We start from the raw sequence: 22,765 nt of genomic DNA on the forward strand, positions 1-22,765 counted from the left end.
TAGCCTACTCAAATATTGCTGTTGTCCATCCCTTTATGACCACAGTGTAGTCATCCTCTGATTCTTGCTTACAACAGGATCCTGCACCATGTCACAAAGTCAAATCATCTCTTTAAATTAACTGTACTTAAAAAGCCTCCACAGACACCAGATCTCAGAAATGTTTCAGCACCTTGTTGAATCTAAGCCAGGAAGAAAAAAGGAAGCCCAAACTGGTACAAGTAAGGTGTACCTAATAAAGTGACCAGTAGGTGAATGTATAATTACCTCTTCTGAATGAAAAAAAATTCTTTGAGAAAAATAAACTGGCATCACCTTTTTAAAAACAAGTAGAATTTGAATTTAATGTACCGTAAGTAGATGCAAAGTTCTAAACTTTCAATGACAGTTTCGAAATCACTGGTAACTTGTGTTCCTGTCAAAATAAAACGACAGCAATAAAACGGTTCAGCAGTCGGAGTGCATACCTGTCTTGATCGTCACATTCTCACTCGGTTTGCTCTTGCACGTCATGTCCTCTGCAGACACAGTGGCTGTGTAGTACTGTCCACAGTGCAGATTGGTCAGTTCACACTGCTTGTCAGGAACTCTGCACTCGTCCACATGCCCGTCAGTACCCACTGCCTTTACGCTGAAAAGCTGTCCTTCCTTCATAGAGCTCCATGACATGGAAGCCACATTGTTGCTGCAGCTCAGGCTGGCTTTGAGATTCTCAGGAACGCATGGCACTGAGTGGGACAGAAATATACGTCTGCTTTCTTTTTTCCCCCCAGTTATGTTAATGAATATTTTATGTAATTTACTGTGTGCACTGTACCTGTCCTAAACATCAGCTGTTCGCTCTCTGAGCTGTTGCAGGTTCGTCCCTCAACCGTGACGTGCACGATGTAAATTTCGCCGCATGGCAGATGTGTGACATCACAGCTAGTGTTTGATGTAGTGCAACACGTGGTACTGTCTCCGTACACGTCTTCCAGCGTGGCCGTGTACGTTAAAGCACCTGAGACAGTCGACCAGGTAATCGTGACTGTTCCGTTGTTGCAGTTCACTAATTCCTTTACGCCATTAGGAGGGCAGGGAGCTGTAGAAAGAGGAATACTCTGAGGTACAGACTTGAACTTCTGTTTCTGTCCTTTCTTGAATATTATTGAGATTACACAACACAACAACACATTACACATGAAAAACCCAGCGTGAGCTACATTTCCAAGAAAATTAACTCATAACTTGGACACATTCACACTCAGAGTCAAGTTAGACATATTTAACCCATAAAACAGTGACTTTCAGCTGTTTTATGCAAAGAGTATTTTAACTGTAAATATTTCATGCCTGTGAAGCTGTATCCACATTATCAATTTTCACCTCACAGATGTGGTGAAGATGGACATGCAGAGGGTGGGTGTGATAGGATGAGATGGAAGCAGCCAAACGAAAAAGAGGAAGAAGCAGCAGTTTATAACAAAACCAGAACATCAGTTATGTAGTAGCTCATTTACCGCTTACTGCTTGTAAAATGACAAATGTGGCGCTGACCTCGAGCACAATTTGTCCCCCCCATTAGGTGATCACTGAGTGCATTTCACACATCCTTTAAATTGCAGACAGAGCAATGGGTAAACAGCTGTATGAGCCAAAAACCAAAGATTCAGAGGAGCAGAACCATTTTCATGCCTCATATTACTGGCCTTTTAAATGGTTTCTTTTTAATAATTTTAACATATATTATGATATAATTGATATTATCAGTTTAAGTCTATTTAAATCCACAGTGCATCAGAGCACTGGTGATATTCTAGTTGAAGTGACTTCCCTTTTATCCTGGTTTTACAGTTTCGGTGTTTGCTTTTACGTTCGTTATAATTTTCTGTTACCTGTCTCGGTTTTGACAGAGTTGCTGGGTGCACTGGTGCACTGCTGGTCCTTGGCCTTCAGGGTAATGGTGAGATTCTGGCTGCATGTAAGTGGTGGCAGAGAACACATCCCATCTGACGTGGAGTTACAATCAAATGTCTGAACAGCACCCCTGGTGTCTGTTGCCACCACAACATATTCGTTGGCCCCGGCAGACTCGTTATACATCACCCACGCTGAGTTCGTCAAGCAGTCGATCTCCACGTCTGACAGCTGGGGTACGCAAGGAACTGGAGGCAACCAGGGACAGGAAATTAGGTGCTTACAGTATTCATAGATTACACAGACCACCGGATTTACAATTATATTCTGTAGATATCATCAACAGATGCTCAAATCTGCAGTCCAGAAATTATCTCAGCTGCTGAAATATGTCGTAATATTTTATTATCTGTGCATTTTTGTAACAAGTCTGTTAAACTAATGACTTGGCTGGTGTGTTTCTGTCGTCACTATCACTATACATGAGTTAGAACTGTGATCTAAAATTATGACAGATTTTTTGGTTAACCTTAAATGCACAAAGCCATCTTTTGCATCATCTAAAGACCACAGGCTTACCAGAAATAAGCAGCGAATAGGGTTTCTAACAACAGCCTGTACAAGTGAGAGGATGATATGGGATGGAAGTGAGGAATATACGATCAAAAACAGAAGAACAGCTGATACTTGCCTGTTTTGACCATTTTAGTTTGGCTGTCTTTGCCCACACATTCATTCCTGTATGGTGTGATTGTGACATTGTACTGCATCCCGCACGCCAGTGTGCTGAGATTACAGCCGTTGTTTGTGCTACTGCAGTTGTGTCTGGCACCTTTGGCATCTGCAGCAGACACTGTATACATCACCCCTGCCACACTATTGTTCCAGGTGACAGATACGACGCCAGTGCCACAGTTCACATTAGAAAGGAAGGATGAGGGAGGGCAGGGAGCTGAGTGGAACGGCAGAAAAAGAGGAGAAGTTGAGGTAAAGACTGAAGGTAAATAACAAGAAGGTAAAACTTTATTATGTGATGTATGAACCAAAAAAATCACTTTAATCAAACAGCTATTAAAAGATAAATAGATATAGATAAGAGGTGCTGATATCAGATCTGAATAGCTGAACACTGAATACTAGAGCAGGTGCACTAGAACTGCCAACAGGAGCTGCACCGACCTGTAGAGACCTGCTCTGTGGGGCTATGGGAACTGTTGCAAGCTTCATCTTGGGCCACCACTGTAACATTGTAGGTCTGCCCACACTGCATGTTCTGTACAACGCAGTAATGCGTAGGAGTTGTGCAAACGCTCTTTTGACCTTTGCTGTTCACCACAGAGGCGTGGAAGTTCAAAAAGTAACCTGTCGACTGCCAGGTAATGTTCAGGACACCAGACAGGCAGTCCAGATGGTTCTGTATGTTCTGTGGCACACACGGAGCTGGAAACAAAGCAAACACAATACTTTCTGTATGGTAACAGAAATCATTAACAGAGACACAGAACTGCTAATTTTTTATGTTTATTAAGAATGTATTTTGTCTAATTTAAGGGTATGGTTGCTACAACAAATAACAACAAAGACAAAAAACACCTTAGACATATGAATTTAGCTCATGAATTCAATTGAATGTTTATAAGTTTTAACCAATATCCCAATTACACCATGTCATGTCTTTATAGCCACATTTAAATGATTCATATGTCATAAATGGAGTAAGATCAAGTGTGTGGCAGCTGTCTGTTTCTGTTTTGGCTAGTGCTCAGTAACAGCAAAGAATTGTTAAAGTATACAAAGTAAATGTGAAATCCCTTTTTCTGAAACTGATGAATAAATCAGTGAATATAGTGCAAAGCTTTGAATAACAATAGACAAATTACCAGTGCGAATCTTCTTCATGTCACTCTTGGCTCCAGTACACTTGTCATCAATACCGACAACGTAGACATTGTACTGTTGCCCACAGAGCAGACCAGATATTTGGCAGCTGGTGCTGCTGGTGTTACACGACCACCGGCGGCCCTGTTCATTTTCAGCCACTGCCATGTAGGAGACTGAGCCTTGAGAGGCCTGCCAGGACACTGAGATGTTGTTTGATTCGCATGAAGAGTTCACCATCAACTGGGTGGGAGGGCAGGGAGCTGGAGGAAAAACAAGCAGTGAGTGAGATTATTTTTCACGGTTCATTGATAGAGGTTTCTGTTTAGAGCTAGATCCTGAGATTTTAAAAAGATGTCAGAATGAATCAGGAATAATTTGTATTTGCATTTCATACAGTTACATGTTATAACTAATATTAACACTAGTTAGTGAGATGCTTGGGCAGAAATGGTTTCCATAGTATGTTAAAACAGATAAAGAGAACAATTAGCTGATAAGCAGTAAAACATTTTGGATAGTGTATGCAAATGTGCACAGAACAGTTTATCCATTATCTTCCAGTTAGGTGTCAGCTTGTTTTGTAAGGATGTAATTGACCCCACCTGTGTTCACTCTCTGCCAGTCCTGAGCAGGACTGCTGCAGTATAGTCCCTGCCCACTGACGCTCACTTTGTAGCTTTCCCCACACTGCAGAGAACTGATATTACAGGAGGAGCCATTTGTAGAGCAGGTCTGCTTGTCTATGGAGCCGAAGGCTTGAGCTGTGGCATTGTAGTAGAGGATGCCAATTCCTGTAGTCCAAGATACCACAGCTGTGTTGGTGTTGCAGTCCAGGGATGTTCTCAGACCACTGTGGGGACAAGGACCTAACAAACAGGGAAGAAAAAAAGAACAGCAGGTGTAGTTTTTAAAAAAAAAAAAAATTTTTTACATTTTGAGTTTCAGGGATTCATTTTCACAGGAACAGGAGTTATTTCTATAGAAATGTTCTTTAACTTTAAAAGCTCTGACATAGTAAATGGTTTTCCTGTTAGGATAACTGCAGGTTAGCAGTTAACTAGGGACACTAACTTTGAAAAGTTAATACTTTTAACATGTAGCAGATGTTATTAACACAATTTATGTATTTAATCTTCAAAAAAGATGTTCAGCTGATCTTTTGGGGGGGGGGGGGGGGGGTTATTTAATTGCTGTTACCTTTTTTTTATAACATTAACATTTAGCTTAGCCGCTAATAATAAAAAAGCTAATGCTATGTTCATTAAAGTAAATTAAAAGTAACTGCAACACAAAGAAACACTAAAAGTAGGTGTGAAAAATTGATGCACTGTTGTTTCATGTTGCATTAGCAACATTACAGCTGTGCACAATTTACTTTTAGTGAGCAGCTTGTTGTGTGGGTATGACAGGTTGTATTTTATTACCTGTGGTGGCCTTGACAGTCTCGCTGACCATGCTGACACAGGTGTTATGGAGAGCCACCACTGTGATGTTGTAGTCTTGTCCACAGGCCAGGTTAAGGAAGTCACAGTTGGTGTCGGTGTTGTTACACTGAGCATTGTAGCCCAGACTGCCCCGAGCATAGACAGTGTAAGATGTGGCACCCAGCGCAGCATCCCATGTGACTGCAGTGATGCCGGTGTTGCAGTACACCCTTGCTGTGACGTGTGTGGGAATGCATGGAGCTGATGGAGGACAGAAACAGGTAAGTGTATGGATTAGTGTGATATTGTTTATTCCTGCAGTGCTCAGGCTTGTAATATTCTACACTAATGGCATGTACTTGTCCAGGTTCAGTGATGGATGACTATGATGTCAGAAGTCAAATCAGCGTCGCCTAAATCTAATACCATTTCAAAATGCTGCTTCAGCTTCATTGCATAAGTAAAAAAATATAATGCAGTTAAAATATTCTTCAGTTTTTAGTAGTTTTATAGAAACATTTTTACATTTTAAAAAATATTTTTACATTACATTATAGGGTTTGGGGGTATTTATTCTTTCATATAGCCTTGATAATTATGTCAATACTGGGGAGTGTTTGGCTATGATTGGCTATATTTTCTGCCTTTATTTTAACAATCATTCACAACAGCTTGTGTGCAGATCACAAATAATGGCTCTTCTAAGCAAATTAATTTAGAAAAATGAAAGTTATTTTTTTATTTTTGTCTGTATTATTATTATTCTGCTGTGCTGTAACTTAATAGAGGTTTCAATTATGCCATGACACAGGCCATTATGTCTTGTGCTTCTAAATGTGATTGAGTCTAAACAACCTGTTGCATTTGTTATAAACAAGCTTGATGAATTGTCACAGTGATACAGTGCATCAATCTGTTCATTATTATTTGCTAAATTACCCGTGTTAAGTCTTTGGGCAAAAGCCAGTTCACTGCTGCAGTTGCTTGTGAGACCGACCACACTGATGGCATATATCTCCCCGCACTTAAGTTGACTGAAGGTGCAGTTGGAGCTGGTGGAGTTGCAGGTGGTGACTGTTCCTCTGCTGTCCCTCGCTGACACCACCTGCAGTTGGTCTGGGCCTGAGTTTGCCCAGCTGACAGTCGCCATGTTTGTTCTGCACTGCAAATTCACCATCACGCTGTTTGGCTTACAGGGGGCTGGAGACAAAGCAAGGAAGATTAACTTGCAGATGTGGGTGGTTTTAAAAGTTATTAAATGGGGTGAAAGTAGGTTAGATAAAGGTTATAATGAAAAATTTGAAGGGATAGAAGTATACTGTATGAATGTTGCTGCACAAAACCTAAAAATAAATATTAAATATTAAATGACTCAGGATGTGTGAATTGTAATATGTTTTATAACGTTGTTATGGATTTTGTTTAGTGACTTCAAAACATTTGCCCCAATTTTAATGTTGGTCAAAGAATATTTGCTACCTGACTGTATCTCATAGTCGGAGCCTTCAATGAAGCCGCAGTCGATTGACGAGGTTGTGACGACAATGCTGTAAATGAGGCCACAAGTTAGGTTCTGGATGACGCAGTTGGTGCTACTAGAGTTGCAAGTTCTCCGTGTCTTGTCGCTGCCGATGGCGATTGCAGTGTAATCAATGTCCCCAAGGCTTCCCCTCCACTCCACTGCAAAGGTGTTAGCATTGCAGTCCAGCTTTGCTTGTACCCTGTCAGGCAGACAAGGGGCTTTTGGAAGAGAAGAGAAAGGAAGATTATCAGTTGACTGTTTAATAGTTTTGAGATTTAAAAGAAAATCTAACCCTAAAAGCAGATGTCATGTACCTGAGACAAAAGTTAGATTATCTGATTTACTGCTGTTGCATGTTGCACTGGAAGCAACCACAAAAGCTGAGTACTGCTTTGCACAATCCACCTTCAATGAGCAGGTTGTTTTGTTGGTACCACAGGAAACTAAGTGGCCGTGGGTACCAGTTAATGTGGCTGTGTAAGAGATGGCATGTCTACTCGGTGCCCACTTCAGAATTGCTAAGTTTGTGGCACATTCAGTTTTGACAGTCAGGTTGGTTGGAGGACATGGAACTGGAAGTAAGGAGATTAACAACAAGTCATTATGTGAGAAATGAACAAAATCATCTGCATTAAAAAAAAGACCAAACTGGGGTTAATTATTTGCAAAGGATGTCAAACCAGTACTTTGTTGGTGAACAAACCCAGAAATATCCAGATATTAACCTGTCTCAGTTTCTATCTGCTTGCTCAAGAGACTGGTGCAGTCAGGGTCCTGGGCAGCCACTGAGAGCATATATGCTTGTCCACACTGCAGCCCATTCATCACATAGAACGTCTGAGTTGTGGAGTAGTTATAAGCGATCCCACTGTTTCCTTGGGAGTAGATGAAGTAGGTCACTCCGCTTTCTGGACTTGGGTCCCAGCTTACTGTGATGTCATTGTTTCTGCAATTTGTCACTCCAGTCACACCAGTGAGTGGGCAGATGACTAAGAAGGGGGAGAGACAGGTAGAGAGACAATTTGATAATTAGTGTCCCAGTGATTTTTTTAACACTATTTTAGAAATAGAATATGAGCAACAACAGATCCTGTCTTTGGATTTGATTTTACCTGAAAAACCTACCTAATTCGTCTCCCACTGGAAACTTTACGTCCAGATGAACAGAATCAACTTATTGGTATGGCATTAATTAGTGTTAAGATCACTGTGCGTTCAACTGTCTTGCTTATCTTATGTGTTAACAAGCAATTTTTTTATGTCCGTGAGTGTGAATGGTTGTCTGCCTTTCTGTGTTAGCCCTGGTGACCTGCCCAGGGTGTACCCTGCCTCTTGCCCTATGGGGGAAAGAGCATGTCCCAGCCTATCATAGGGTTTTGCCCCTTGACAAGGATAAGCGAATGAGAATGGATGGATGGGTAAGACAAAATCTGCGTAAGTTCTATTTTATTTCCTGAAAGTTGGTTATATCTGACAGGACAACTGTCTATATGATTGTTTATCATTTTTTCTGGTTCTTTCTTGCAAGTTCTTTAGTTCCTAGTTCTGTTGCATTGTTTAGGTTTTGGTTTAGGTTTTGTACCCTTTGAATTTAGTAACCTTACCCTTTGTCGACTTTTGTTATATCTTTTCAAAAATAAGTTCACTTTCTGCTCTGTGTTATGGTCTGCATATGGGTGAACTGAAACGTGGCAGATGTGAGCCATTATAACATATTAATAAAATGTTGATGCACAAAAGTACCAGGCAAACAGATTTGTACATTGTATCTGATGTTTAGTTCTATGGTAGCTGTATTTGTTGAACACTACAAAAGTTGGATGGATGGATGGATGGTTCAATTCTCTGACCTGTTTGTAAGGTGAATGGTACGCTGGGTTGGCTCGTGCAGCCTCTCTCTATGGTGACAACAGTGACAACGACTGTTTCTCCGCAGTGGAGGTCTGTAAGGGAGCAGCTTGTTCCATTGGATGAGCAGTTGTGGATGTGTTTGTCCGTGAGAGAAGGTGCGGTTGTGGCCAAGTAGAAATCTGCTCGAAGGGCAGGGTCCCAGGTCACACGGCCCACATTTCCATCGCACTGCAGAGACATGTGGACGTTGGTGGGAGGGCAGGAACCTGCGAAAAAGATGGTGAGATAAAGTTGGACGGGTTATAAATCTAAATATAATTAAAAATATTAAAAGCGAAATCTTTGTTTTGAATTAATAAAAGATAGATATAATAATTATTAAATAAATATTGTTAGTGGTTATTTTAAAGAATGCATAAAGTTGATTAAAGCCAAGTTTATCCAGTTTATTTTTTTTATTTGGCATTATCTCACCTGCATTGTAGGTGTATGGGAAACTCTCTCTGCCTTCGCAGCGCATAGAGAAGGGAGTGACGGTGATAATGTAGGTTTGAGAGCAGTGCATGTTGGGTAGCAGGCAACTTGTGCTGTTTGTGGCACACCTTTTGAGGTCGCCGTCTCTGCCAACTGCCTTCACACTGTAGGACACTGCACTAGGACTGTGTTGCCAGCTCACTGCCGCAGTGTTGTTGTCACACAACAGGGAAGCACTGACGTTCACTGGAGCACAAGGGGCTGACAGGAAAACAAAAGGAAAAACCACTGAGTACAAACACCACCTAATTAACCCTCATTTAAATTTTTTAGGAAGTTACACCTGGTATCTCTTAAGCCAGCAGTCCCCAACCTTTTTTGCGCCACGGACCGGTTTATGTCGACAATATTTTCATGGACCGGCCTTTAAGGTGTCGCGGATAAATACAACAAAATAAAACCAGTACTGGTAACCAAAAAAAGAAGACTTATTCATAACACACAGGAAAAGACCCAGAGAAAACAAGTTAACAATAATAACAATAAAAAAATAAGGATAGAAACCAATAAAAACCCTGAAAACCATAGATTTCACGCCCGCCTCAACTCTCGAGGCCCGGTACCAAACGTCTCACGGACCGGTAGCAGTCCGTGGCCCGGGGGTTGGGGACCGCTATCTTAAGCCATGTATTTGCTAAAAGTTACATTTATATATTTTTTTTTAAATAAATGTGTTAAATAATTTTTAATCCAATGCATTACTCGGCATTTCAACTAAGTATTTTAAAAGAAATACAGAATTTACTGTATTATATACAGTTTACTACACTTGGATACTTACGATAGTAGAAAAGGGAACATGGGGAAATTGGAAATTGTATTCATGGTAATCAGAAATAGTATTTTTGAATTTCCCACAGACTTTCCCAGCTGTATATACATCACCTGCATCTACATCCTCTCCGTCTTACCTGTCTGTATAGTCGTTACGCCGGGCACGCTGCTGTTGCAGGAGTCAGCCAGAGCTACTACTTTTACACTGTATGTGCGACTACAAAGCAGCGTGGGCAGGGAGCAGTCAGTCTGGCTGGTGCTGCAGGAGGCTGTGAGATTTCCAGACTGAGCATGCACATAGAATCTCTTCCTGCCCAAAGTCTCATCCCAACTCACAAAAGCAATGCCAGTGTCACAGGAGTATTGGTACTCCACGTTTGCAGGGGTACAGGGTGCTGTGTGAGAGAAGACAAGTTCAGTTCCTGAATACCTTCAACCTTTTTTTTAACCCATCCCTAAACCTTATGATAGGGTTGTTAAACATTAGGTCTGGGGGCCAGAATTGGCCAAGCAAAGACTCTAATCTGGACAGCTGGTTGGACTTGGACTTAACTGTATTTTCAGATGTTTTACGCTTTTCCTGCTAATAAAGACCCTTGTCAAGGTCTTTTAAACTACATCAAAGTAATTAAGTAATAGATAAATGATAGAAAGTACTATTATCTGTTTTTTTTCCAAGATTTAGTAGAAAAATTTCTGTGTATGTGTGTGCGTTTTTTTTAAATTGGGTCTACGGTGAAAAAGGACATGTTCTGTGAATTAACAAAAAAGACGATATGGGCAATGGGCTACAAGATTATTTTTTTTTAACAAAACTTTTTTTATATATATATATAAGTTGTGCTGACAGATTTCTTTCTTTTGCTATAAAAACTGTACTGTTTTAAAGTATAAAAACCACCACTACTGAATTGTTTTCAAAAGAAAATCAGAGAAAGACATCAAAAAGAAACAGCAATTGTTAAGTCAAATTTTTTTCTTATATTCTTTACCTGTAACAATCTGAAAAGCAGAGCTGGGTTTGCTCTGACACTGAGGTCCTTTTGCGACAGCCTTTACAGTGTAAGTGTTTCCACACAGCAGATCCAGGACACAGCTGTTGTTGGAAGATGAGCTGCACGACTGCATATATCCCATACTGGAGGTTGCATTGACCATGACAGTCATGGCATCCTCATCCTTAACCCAGGTGACCAAAGCTTGGTTGGAGCTACAGTTCAGTGAGTGGTCTTGGATTACTGGAGCACAGGGAGCTGCACACAAAACACATTACAGATGTGCTGATTAAAGGAATCTTTCTGGTTAAGTAATCTATAATTGTAGGCAGTTTTAGGAAGTTTAAGATTTCATTCTTTTTTTGCATGAGGATAATTTGAGCTACTCAGTTTATCCTGACGTCATTCTTTGTGCCAAAAATGAAAGTACCTGTTGTAATGTTGGTTTTAGCAAATATGGAGCTGTTGCACTTTGTGTGCCCTGCCAGAACAGTCACAGTGTAGTCATTCCCACACTGCATCTTGGTTAGTTCACAGGAAGTACCAGTGGAATTACAGGAGTCGACATGTCCACTGGCCTCAGCCAGGATTGTGTAATAATTTGCGCCGGCGCTGGCCCTCCAAGTAACCGTCACCACATCAGAGAGGCAGTTCAGAGTAGCAGCCACGTTTGTAGGGTCACAGGGTGCTGGAAGTCAAAGTGGAGAAAATGAACGCTGAGATAATCTTCTTTTGCCCAACTTGAAGAATCACTTGTTAGCAAATCTAATTTGTAAGCTGTGCTTTCACACCCTACAAAAAATATTTTAGTCCATATTTTACCAGTTGTTGCTGTGTCCATGACGCTGTTTGAGCTGTTACACCTGTTGTTGGAGGCCATCACACTGAACATGTATGTCTGAGCACACTGCAGACCAGAGAAGAGGCATCTTTGGTTAGCTGTTTGACAGGATGTAGAGAAACCTCCTGCTCCTTTCAGTGTGGAGATGTAGTACATTGCCCCAGGAGCTGCATCCCAGGATCCCCACACTCTGTTAGTGGAACATTCCACCAGGGTTTGGATGTTCACAGGAACACAGGGAACTGTGAGAGAAATGATGTGACAAAGAGGAAAAGGAAGACAGAAAAAAAACATTTTAATGTCGAGTGACATCATGGCTCGTAGAGTCATAAACTTTAACAAGTCAACTAAAATACCTGAATTTACAATCTCCGGGACACTGCTGGGTCCTTCACATGTGCTGCTGATGGGCTTGACTCTCACACTGTACTGCTGTCCACACTGTAACTCAGGCATCGTACAGCTAGAACTCTGCGTGACGCAGCGAAGTGTAGTGCCATTTGTCATCACCGCTGTGGTGCTGTAGTTTACTGGCATGGATCCCGGTGTCCAGCTGATGGTCAGTATGTTGGTGGTACAGTTAAGAGTGGTCAGCATATTCTGCACAGTACATGGGGCTGAGATGACAGAAAAACAGTTAGACTTACTCGTCTGCAATATCTCAACTGCTGTTTGGGATTCGATAAGTACGAGAGGGTTATTAGGACGTAGAATAAAAGCAGAGGTGCTACTGCTTCTTACCAGTTGTATGGATGACTGGCTTGCTGTCTGGACTCTGACAGTAATAATCTGAAGCTGACACAGTGAAGTTATACATCTTTCCACACTGCAGACCCTCCAAATTACAACTGAGTTCTGTCGTTGTGGAACAGGTCACATTGTGACCGTCTGCGGTTATGGCTTTGCCAGTATAAGACACTGCGTTGGGGCTGCTCTGCCAGGCTAACTTGGCAGAGTTACTGCTACAGTTCACTGAGACGGTCAGCTGAGAGGGTGAACAGGGCTCTGCAGAGGAACGACACAGAACACATGCATGGTGTAAGTTTGACAGTGATTGCACATAAGCAGTGTTAACTTATATTTTTGTCAGCGTGTACCTATCTGTAGTTGCAATGTGCGGCTCTTCATGCTGGTGCACGTGTTATCCACAGCAACCACACTGATATTATACACATGTCCACACATTACATTGACCAGCCTGCACGATGTCTCATTGGATGTACACTTTAAGTAACTGCCATCTGCATCCAGAGCAGTAGCAGTGTAGTTTATGGCACCCCGACTTGCTTGCCACATGACGTCCACAAAATTCTGGCTGCAGCTTCTCCTTGTTTCAACGTTAGTGGGTACACATGGAACTGGGAGTGAAATTTTCTGATTAGCTCAGCTGTTATTTAATGAAGAAACTATCTTAGTAGGTAGCAAAGTAGAACCACTGATGTCAATGAAATAAAAAAACTTTATAGGGTTAACTTCTCTTACCTTCCCTGAAATATAACTCTGAAGGACGACTGACGCAGCTGCCATTGAAGGACATCAAATTCACTTTGTACTCCTGGCCACACTCCAGTGTGTGGACTGCCAGATTTGTCTGTGTGGTGTTATACGTCAACGGCATGGTGCCGTTTGAGATTTTGACGATATAACGTTCTGCATTTTGGGATGCGTTCCAGCTTATTGTCACATTGCCTGATGCACAGTCCACCCTGGCACTTGCGCTGGCTGGCCCACAAGGAACTGAACGAAAAATAAGAAGGTTGGGTGAAGGCAGGCAGCTAAGAAATGAATTGGTGAATCAATAACTTTCATTTAATTTTATATTCAAAACGAATACTTCTGTCAAACTTAATATCGAAAGTATGTTTAGGGAAATGGAAAGGCAAAGATCCATTATATTAGAGCCTCACTGTCTGTCTTAGTAGAAAAGAGATCATTTGTATCTGGGTGTGAAAACTAAGCCAACGCTAAAGCGCCTGTAACCTACATTCTTTCTAGTGGCCAGCAGGGGATGACTCTTCAAGATCTATGACCTCTGTAAATACTTTCCTAGTATTGCTAGTATAGGGCTCAGTGTTGTAGCATTAGTGAATATAACATGTTGATCACTTTAATTAATGTCATTCATTAGAGTTAAGAAGCTAAATTTGGCAGGTCTACCATGCGATTGACAGTCTACTGTACAAGTGTGTAGTCTCCCTCAGTTTCTCGGTCAGTTCTCTGTCTAGTGTCAAAATCAGTTGACTCCAAACTGCTAAGCTCTAGACTTCATAAATGGATGTAGCCCCTGGTTAGTGATTACTGGTCAGGTGCTGGTGGAGCAAAATGACTCTTGTGGTCTCAGGAAAGTCCGAGGGAACACACCTTTTTGTTACAATAAATCAAAACTGTTTTTTCTGTGTACAAAAAGCATTTTAGGCCTTTTCAGACTATCAGCACTACGCTAGATCTGACAAATTGACATGTGGTCAGTTTTTAATGTATTTTGAAAATTTTCCTACCAGACTCCATGTAGATGTGCGTAGAGGGCATGCTGGAGCAGTTGCCGTCATGCTGGCTGACAGTCACAGTGTAGAGCTCGCCACATTTCAGGTTAGGTATTTTGCAGTTGGTTGCAGTGGAACTGCAGCTTAAAAGTCGCTGACTTGAATCTATAATGGTAGCAGTGTAGGAACTCACACTTCCATGCCACGAAATCAGAGCCTCATTGGCTGCACAGTCCAGGGTGGCAGTGAGGTTATTTGGTGGGCAGGGAACTGAAATGACACAAGTGGGCCATTATCAATCAGAAAGAAACAAAACTGTATTTAACTTTTAATAAAATAAAAGAAATGTGCAAATATGACTGTGACATTTTTGTCATTAATGCTCACTCAGAAAAAAGATGCACATCTTGGCAACTTTTACATAAAGTAACTAAATGAGCATCTTCACTAGAGGTTACCTGTCTCTATGGTAAACATGTCACTCTCAGAGCTGTTGCACATGAAGTTGGAGGCAATAACATAGACTTTGTAGCTGGTGCTGCACTTCAAGCCACTGATCATACACAACATATCCAAGGAGTTGCAGCTATGAATGACCCCATTGCTGTCCTTTGCCATTGCAACATAGAAAAGTGCTGCGTTGCTCATCTCCCACTTCACAGAGATGGAGTCTTTTGCACAATTTCTCTCTGCTGAGATGTTCTGGGGAGTGCATGGGGCTGAGGTAGAAAGCAAGCAAGTTAATAATAATACCAACCTGGAACACTTTCACAGTACTAGAATTAAGTAAACGATCTATTTTTAGTTTTTAGTTTTTTTTTAAATTGCAAATACATCTACAGATTTCTTTTAATTACTCTTCAACTTTATAAAAGGCTTGAAAATTCTAGTCAAAATTTCCTACAGTTTCAGGTCATGTCTTTTACAGGTTTTTTTTTTAACAAACCAACAGTCCAAAACTTTTAAGATAATCAATTAAATTATGCAGCAAGACATTAAAAAACATTGTTCTTTGGAAATAGAATTAGTACTTGCTTGTTTATTGGCTATATTCTATATATATCCACTGGTAAAATGTAACAAAGACATGTAATATAATATATTCATAATGTTTTCACTTGCAGTTAATCATTTGTCAAGCTTAGAATGAATCTTGCATAGCTGTGTAGGAATGGGTCATCCACCATAGACTGCATCATGTTGTGCTGCCATGTTTTACTATAACCAAACACTGAGCCTAGATTGAACCACCTGTGTAAACATTACTACCACCATAGGTTCTCTTACATGCTTGGTAAGGTTCAGGTATTCAGTTAGCTGCAATCTGCAACCTCAACGCAAGATACCACTAAATACTACACACTGATTCTTTAGTAAGTAAATTGTGAGCCATCTTTTTTTTTTATTATTATTATCATACTTTAATATGTAAACAGCTGAATTTGCAGTAATGCAACTTAGAGTAATGTAGATACAATACAGATTATCCTGTTGCATATAAAATATTGGCTCAATTAATCCAATGCTATTAAAAATAAACATTTAATTAATCGAAATATGCAAATATGTAAATATAACACTGAGATTGGTTTGGTTGGCATACTAAATATGTTTTACTGATAAAATCTTAGTTATCATTAAGATTTGTATAAACCAATTAACCCATAAGAACCTGTGTCACTGCCCCTTTACACACTGAGGAAAGTCATGTTAAAGTTTTAACATCGGCTCTACTATAGTTTTCCTGGCAGTAAAAATGGGTCTGTGCTCTTTTGGATTAATGGAGTGAATGCAAATGCAGATGTCTGAGGCGCTAACACAGGGGTGGGCAATCTCAGTCCACAAGGGCCGGTGTCCCTGCAGGTTTTAGATGTGTCCTCGAACCAACACAGCTGATTTAAATGGCTAAATTAGCTCCTCAACATGTCCTGAAGTTCTCCAGAGGCCTGGTAACGAACTAATCATGTGATTCAGGTGTGTTGACCCAAGGTGAGATCTAAAACCTGCAGGAACACCGGCCCTCGTGTACTGAGATTGCCCACCCCTGCTCTAACATGTGTTCCTCACTTGTCTCAGCCGGTGGCCCCAGCACTGTTGGACTGGGACAGTCATTGTCAAAAGATCTGATGGTGACGGTCAGATGGTCTCCACACTTGACGCCCTTCATAACACAGCTGTTGGACACTGAGCTGCAGTTGTAGCTGCTGTTTCTGTAGTTGCCCACAGCTGCCACGGTGTAGTACAGTGCCCCCTCAGCATTGTCCCACTTGCTGAGCAAACTGTCAACGCTGCAGTCGGCTACTGTTTCCAGATTCTGCGGAATGCAGGGTGCTGGAAAGAGTGGAAATAAAGAATTGCATAAATGTACTAAAATGTTTGCATTTATATAAACGAGAAGCTGAACACAACTGATATTGAATTGTAAATTGGATTCATCACATTCATCACAGAGAGCTGATATGAGAACGCACTTCAGTTTCTCTCAGAACCAGGAATACGTTAAATTTCCTGTTCAAAAACTGTTACAATTTGGAATGTTAACAATGTAATCATTTGCAGATAAAAGACTATTTAAATAGTTAGCCCCAGTGAGATAAATTTGTCAAATCATTCACTAGAAAATGGGACATTAGTTACCCAAAATTATGTTGCAGATTTATTGAAATCATACCTGTGCGAACGCCAACAGGAGAGCTGAAGCCACTTGAGCAACTCCCAGACACAGATTGAACTGTGAAGGAGTAGTACCGTCCACAGAATGTATTTGTGAAATAACAATTGTTTCCTTGAGTCATGCATTGCCTGACCATTCCCTGGGTGCAAAGAAGAATATTTAATATTTAGCCAGTGCTAATTTACATGTTCTAGTTTATCACAAAGGTCAACATTTGAGGGAAAATTTTTAGGTTTCTGTTGATCTGACCACTTTAAGATCATGTGTATGCCAAGACTCTCATAAACTTTCTTTTTGAAATCCAACTTCTATGATTCTGTTTTCTACTTAGGTAGATAAAGTCTTGGGAATTTGAAGAGATGAGAAAAACAGTGTTAAACAAGCAAAGATTAAGGAGCTAGTTTAAGAAACTGGCTGGAAATGTTCATACAGACTATCTAGTTCTGCATGAAATCTGCCTACCAGATTTTCTAAAGCTTAATAAATTAATCTTCTCATTCAGTTCTCAGCAAGATGTTTTTATTGGCGGAAAAAAGGTTGTGCAATTATTATTTGACAAAAATAAGCAATTGTAAATCTAAAATATAATACCTTGGAGTCGACTGCCCTGGCTAAGTAGTGGTTTACTTCGTTTGTCTGATTCCATGAAAAAATGATGACATCAGTGTCGCAGTCCCGCAACAACATCGGGTTGGCTGGAGGACAAGGGGCTTGATGGGAAGACATAGAGTCATTTAAAAAATAGCACATCACAGACATGACGTATATGCTGTATATAAAGGATGGATGGTAGAGCTATCTATGGATGGATAGCAGGAGAGCTAAAAACAAACAAACAAAACTGGTTGGATTAAATATCCTCATCAAAGGTGAACTTCTCAAATCTCTGTTCAGGTTAAAACGCCCTGATACTAAAGATTGCGCTCCAGTGTTGCTTTTCACTGTATAATGTTTCAGGTTTCACTTAAACACAGGCTCATTCTTAACTGGCTGAACACAACACAATATGATATAGACAGCAAATCTCAAAAGGAGACCCAGTTTTCAAAGGAGACGCCTAGTGATCACTAAAACAAGTGTGTGAACTTGGAATGAAAAACTTGTAAACAAGTATTCCCATTAGGCGCAAGACCAATGTGACACCAGTAATCGCTATCCTGAGGTAAAAACAAGTGGGTGTAATATACTTGGAAAAAGCCCTCTTCTTAAATTTGACATCAATCCTTGTCTTAAAATTAATTTGTAGCTGATTGGTGGAGCTTGTTATTGTTATTATAAAAAATAGAGTTTTTCTTTGCCCTTTCCAGGGATTTGCTCTTTTTAAAAAGGTGTTTTATCACTCGATTGACTTAAGGATTCATTGTCCCGAATTAAATACGTGGGTGGTTGACATGTTAGAGCTGCTTGTCATGAAATTATATTCAGCAGCATCCAAGTCACGACAACTTAGCCAAGCACAATGTGACCCATTGGGTGGGGCTGAACACGCACTCTCAGCTCCGAGATCCCCGACTGAATGGAGGGATATGTGAGATGAAAAGATTAACTGCCTGCCCAAAATAGACAATAAAGTCCTGACATCCAGTTGACTATTGCTGGAGGGCCAAATATTTACCAATAGAAATCATGCAATAGGTAAAAATACTGCTAGTTATGAATCGTCTCTCCCGATAAAGATGTTCAGTGTTTCAACGTCTAATCTAAAGGAGCATTAAAAACATTTTACACATGCTTGTGTAACAGGATGAGGCCTTCTGCTGATCTTATGAAAAGAGTTGTATATTGTCTCCAGTAGTTCAAGAGCAGCTTTCTGAAAGTCTGACATTTATAGAAGTTCCCTTACAAGGTAGAAGCTTGAAATACGTGACCACTTACTAGACCACCTTATGCCCCTTATGCTTGATTTGTGGACAATTATACCTAATTGTGGGACATCAATAGAGAATCACTGCTTTACATTTCTTTGTTAAAACAAACTCCTTTATATTTCTTCTTCATTCTTTTTAGTCCCTCTTCAGATTGGCTTCTTTATTTTAAAACTTAAAAGTAAAATGCCAGATTTTTCAATACCAAACCTATACGTGTATTTGGAATATGAGCTCTCAGATTCTTCCTTATTTAAAACAAAATGGATTATTTCAGCTTTTACAGCTGAAGAAGGAAACAATCCCGCTGTGAACAAAGGCTCAGCTGGTTGGGTATGCTGCTTACACACTTCATAAAAACCCTGATAAAAACAGACTTTAAAGGGAACCCCATTGCTTTATTTTCTTTGTGTGTGTGTGTTTATTCGGTCTCACCAGTATTAAAAGAAGCTGAGGTGTTGTGGATGAAGTTCTTGCATTTGTCTGACATGGGCATTACATACACCTTGTATTCCTGGCCACAGCTCAGTTCTTTAATTGGACAGTTGGTGCTTTGGCTGGTGCATTCCAGCTGTGTGCCATTACTGCCAACTGCCACGGCCCTGTAGGACGTGGCCCCCGAAGCAGCCGGCCAAGACACGGTGACAGAGTTAGTGGTACAGCTGTAGTCCACTGATACTGATGAAACAGGTGTCAGCTCTGCAAGCAACGCATTAATATAATTTTATTTCAGAAAATTATATCATTTCACTGATGTTTGATGCTACATTGCCTCTAATCTGTATTTGAAGGGAAACCTCATATCTAATAGTAGAGTGCTATAAAACCCAAATAATCTTCTCACATGTCTCTTTTCCCATCAGCCTCCACCTAACCTAACAAATAGGTTTTCAGAACATCTGAATTGTCCTTGAGGATCATATTCTAAGTGTCTGAAAGGGACGCTTCAGAGAGAATGGCTGACCTAGATCCTAATCACCAAGTTATTGATATTGTGTGGCTCTGCAGACTCACTGTTGGTGGTGTATGTGTAGTCCGTGGGCTCGCTCGGCACCAAGAACATGCTGTATGAGAACACTGATATCAGATAGGTGGAGCATGGGAGGATGCCTTGAACATCCAGCTTGGTGTCTGAGACATTGTATGAAGAGGGTTGACTGCTGGGATCATCTAGGTTGCGAATCCTGACATGGTATAAAAGGACCCTATTCACAGGCTCCCACGTTATTCTTGCCGTAACCTGGTTAGTCTGTGTTGCAGTAATACCGACTGGAGGCTGCACCACTGAAAGAGAGTGGGATTTATTCAGATATGAATACTCTTAAATAGTTGACACAAATCAGTGAAATACTTTTTCTACACAAGTTTCTAATTCTTAGAGACCTTTGATTAAAAAGGGTCAAGCTACCATTTATAAATGCATAGCTTTAATGTAATTTTTCACTTTCTATGCATTTATTTTGGAATATCTGCTCCTGTCCCCCTGAAAAAGTCATGAGATTTCTTTGAACGTTCTCTTTTTTAAATTTACCAAACATTTGCAAGAGTTACCTGTTTTTCAGAGAGCGACTATAAAATACCCATCCACCCTAAAACACTTCTACATTCTAATTGAAGTTGGTCACTTACAGGTTGTGATGGTCTTCACTTTGCTTCTGCTTCCCAGGCCTGCCTGGTTAACTGTGTAGACATAGCAGTCATAGTTGGAGGAATGCTGCAGGTTTCTTACCACAGCTGTGGTGTTGGTGTATGTAAAGTTCATCACGGTTCCAGTGGTCTGAGAGTACACCTCTAGATAGTATTTCTGTGCTGAAGGCACTGTTGTCCATGTTACTTTGATTGAAGTACTTGATAGTGCTTGCCCTTCAACTATCTGTGATGAGTCAGGGACTGGTGGGAAAGAGCAGGCGAGACTATTTCACATAAACTGCTAAAGGAAGTCAACATAAAAAATGACAGTATTCTCAATCATGATCAATCAGTGTTGTTGTAAAAATGTTGGACTTACCTGTGGAAGCCAGAGTGGAATTAACACACGCCACACTGAAGAAGACAAAAGCTTTGACAGTCACATTATACTCAGTTCCTGGTTTTAGACCAAAGATGTTCCTCTCAGTCTGGGATCCGGATATGGACGTTATAATTGGTGCAGACTGTGGAGAGTTTTTCTCCCGAAGGTCCAAAACATAGTTTGTTGTTCCAGGATATTCCTTCCATTTTACCAAAATTGATGAGGCACTTGATGAACTTGCTGACACGATGTTGCATCCTGAAAGAAATGGAAATGCACTGCAATAAACTTTGACATTAAAGGTTGCACAGCAACAAATAATACAGCCACATATATGTCACACTGAACAGAAGCCAGTGTGACATCTTGAGCTTTAATGATATTTTCTATTCTATTATAGTCTAGTCATTATCATGGTCATAAGTTTAAAAATGACCAAATTATGCTAATACATAGCTCTTTTGACCTGCATAGTCACGCAAATGTCTCCATTTTCTTACCTTCTGCAATGTGAAGTATCTGTAAATAAAAACAATGAAAAATCATACAACTGTTTCAGTTTTATAGATTTTAACATAAAAAGTTATATTTAGCCGAGTTAGACTTACCAAAGCTAAAGAAAAGCATATGGCTCCCAACAATCCCATCTTTGACAATGAGAGCGGGATTAAAATTACTTTACTATACAAGGGAGTCAAATGCAAAAGGTGTGCTGGATTCTTTTGAGCTTTAACTCAGTATGCCTGAGAACCAATCAGTATTCCTCAAATAGAGGACAGGCTGTCCCTCCAACAGCCCCAGGCAGCATAAGCTGCCCTGGGAACACAGCATGAGGGAGGGATGGAGGGCGGGATGGAGGGCGGGATGGATAAATGGATGAGAGTTTACCTGAAATGAGGATGACAGGAAGGTCATCACCCTCTCTCACTTCCTCTCTCTTTTTTCCTCTTATTCAGTCTATCAGCAGCCATAACCTCGATCCAGGCATTTTCCTTGCTGTCTATTTGTAGTATCTATTATGTTGTGTTTATTATTTGCAATATCAAACAGTCTTTTTGTTGTTCAAAGTCATTGATAAGAATTCATTTATTGTATGACATTGTGGCAAGTCTTCTGTTTTTTAAACTACAGAAAACAAAAGATTAGTTTTAGGATCTCTCAGTTCAGCCGTGTTTATTAAATCACAAGAGAAAAAATATTAATTCATCCACATAAGTCATATGTCACATGTTAACACAGCATTGTCGTACCTAATATTTGGAGCCGTAGTTTGCGACATAATGTTACTGACCTATTAAGCCTTACTGCTCATTAACCCAAGCATGATTGATTCATTAGTTCAGTTGTTTTTTTTCTTTTCTGTCGAAGTAACTGAATGTTTACACATCGTTATTCATTTAGTGGTTTCTTTTTCTTCAAGAAACAATACATGAGAGCGCGGTAAATGACCTGAACTTGGGAGGGGCTGCTTAAGCAAAGAAAAGAAATGCACCTGAAACTAAAGTCAGGAATGTAAACTTGTAAACTGGGACTTCATCTAGATGGGATGAACTTCCTAACGCACAGAGATTTACTAACTTGAGTAATTCATAAACTGAATTTTTGCAGGTGTTTAGTACAAACAAAAAGTGAAGCTGATTTCTTCCTAGATATCTTAATCCCAGAGCTGACATTATGTAGGCTACATGCTGGGCTGAAAAAGATCTTTGTCACACTTGAATAAAGGCCTATGGTTCCTCCTCGTGTATTACAAAAAAGGAAGTCAGTGTGAAAATGGATATGGGCTAGAATACTGTGAGGAAACTTTAGATGTTCTTAGGCAAAAGAGCAATTATGAACAAATGATGTGAACATCTTGATATTTTAGCTGTGATATTGTCCTGAGGAATACAATATTACAGGTCGGTGTTAAGGATCCTGTGTTGCAACTTCCCAAAAATCGGCCTCCATAAAATGACATTACAACACAGAAGGGTTGGGTTGTTTCTGCCTCTGGCTTCTCACCAAGCGGTGA

The 22,765-nt window shown here is 40.4% G+C and overlaps 1 protein-coding gene across 1 annotated transcript in view; it reads right to left on the bottom strand.

The window, feature by feature from the left end:
* Window positions 1–21,398, bottom strand: part of fndc7b (fibronectin type III domain containing 7b) — a 35,108-nt gene extending 13,710 nt beyond the window's left edge. The window contains exons 1-33 of the mRNA XM_086269903.1: window positions 21,360–21,398; window positions 21,252–21,270; window positions 20,749–21,009; window positions 20,370–20,630; window positions 19,755–20,024; window positions 19,176–19,439; window positions 17,467–17,585; window positions 16,873–17,014; window positions 16,269–16,532; window positions 14,660–14,920; window positions 14,217–14,471; window positions 13,201–13,455; window positions 12,816–13,076; window positions 12,460–12,723; window positions 12,075–12,335; window positions 11,700–11,960; window positions 11,308–11,565; window positions 10,875–11,135; window positions 10,020–10,277; window positions 9,049–9,309; window positions 8,574–8,840; window positions 7,449–7,712; window positions 7,038–7,295; window positions 6,681–6,941; window positions 6,141–6,401; window positions 5,202–5,462; window positions 4,380–4,643; window positions 3,777–4,037; window positions 3,076–3,336; window positions 2,588–2,848; window positions 1,875–2,144; window positions 818–1,081; window positions 468–728 (exon numbers count right to left, since the gene is read on the bottom strand). Of these exons, the coding sequence (XP_086126029.1) occupies window positions 468–728; window positions 818–1,081; window positions 1,875–2,144; window positions 2,588–2,848; window positions 3,076–3,336; window positions 3,777–4,037; window positions 4,380–4,643; window positions 5,202–5,462; window positions 6,141–6,401; window positions 6,681–6,941; window positions 7,038–7,295; window positions 7,449–7,712; window positions 8,574–8,840; window positions 9,049–9,309; window positions 10,020–10,277; window positions 10,875–11,135; window positions 11,308–11,565; window positions 11,700–11,960; window positions 12,075–12,335; window positions 12,460–12,723; window positions 12,816–13,076; window positions 13,201–13,455; window positions 14,217–14,471; window positions 14,660–14,920; window positions 16,269–16,532; window positions 16,873–17,014; window positions 17,467–17,585; window positions 19,176–19,439; window positions 19,755–20,024; window positions 20,370–20,630; window positions 20,749–21,009; window positions 21,252–21,270; window positions 21,360–21,398 (7,909 nt within the window). The remainder of the gene's footprint in view (window positions 1–467; window positions 729–817; window positions 1,082–1,874; window positions 2,145–2,587; window positions 2,849–3,075; window positions 3,337–3,776; window positions 4,038–4,379; window positions 4,644–5,201; window positions 5,463–6,140; window positions 6,402–6,680; window positions 6,942–7,037; window positions 7,296–7,448; window positions 7,713–8,573; window positions 8,841–9,048; window positions 9,310–10,019; window positions 10,278–10,874; window positions 11,136–11,307; window positions 11,566–11,699; window positions 11,961–12,074; window positions 12,336–12,459; window positions 12,724–12,815; window positions 13,077–13,200; window positions 13,456–14,216; window positions 14,472–14,659; window positions 14,921–16,268; window positions 16,533–16,872; window positions 17,015–17,466; window positions 17,586–19,175; window positions 19,440–19,754; window positions 20,025–20,369; window positions 20,631–20,748; window positions 21,010–21,251; window positions 21,271–21,359) is intronic.
* Window positions 21,399–22,765: the final 1,367 nt, after the last annotated feature.

The sequence above is a fragment of the Aulonocara sp. 'chitande type north' Nkhata Bay genome, linkage group LG17 (genome assembly GCF_057382095.1).
Source record: "Aulonocara sp. 'chitande type north' Nkhata Bay isolate Kocher_YH1m ecotype deep benthic linkage group LG17, A_spYH_male_GT1.1, whole genome shotgun sequence".
Taxonomy (NCBI): Eukaryota; Metazoa; Chordata; class Actinopteri; order Cichliformes; family Cichlidae; genus Aulonocara; species Aulonocara sp. 'chitande type north' Nkhata Bay.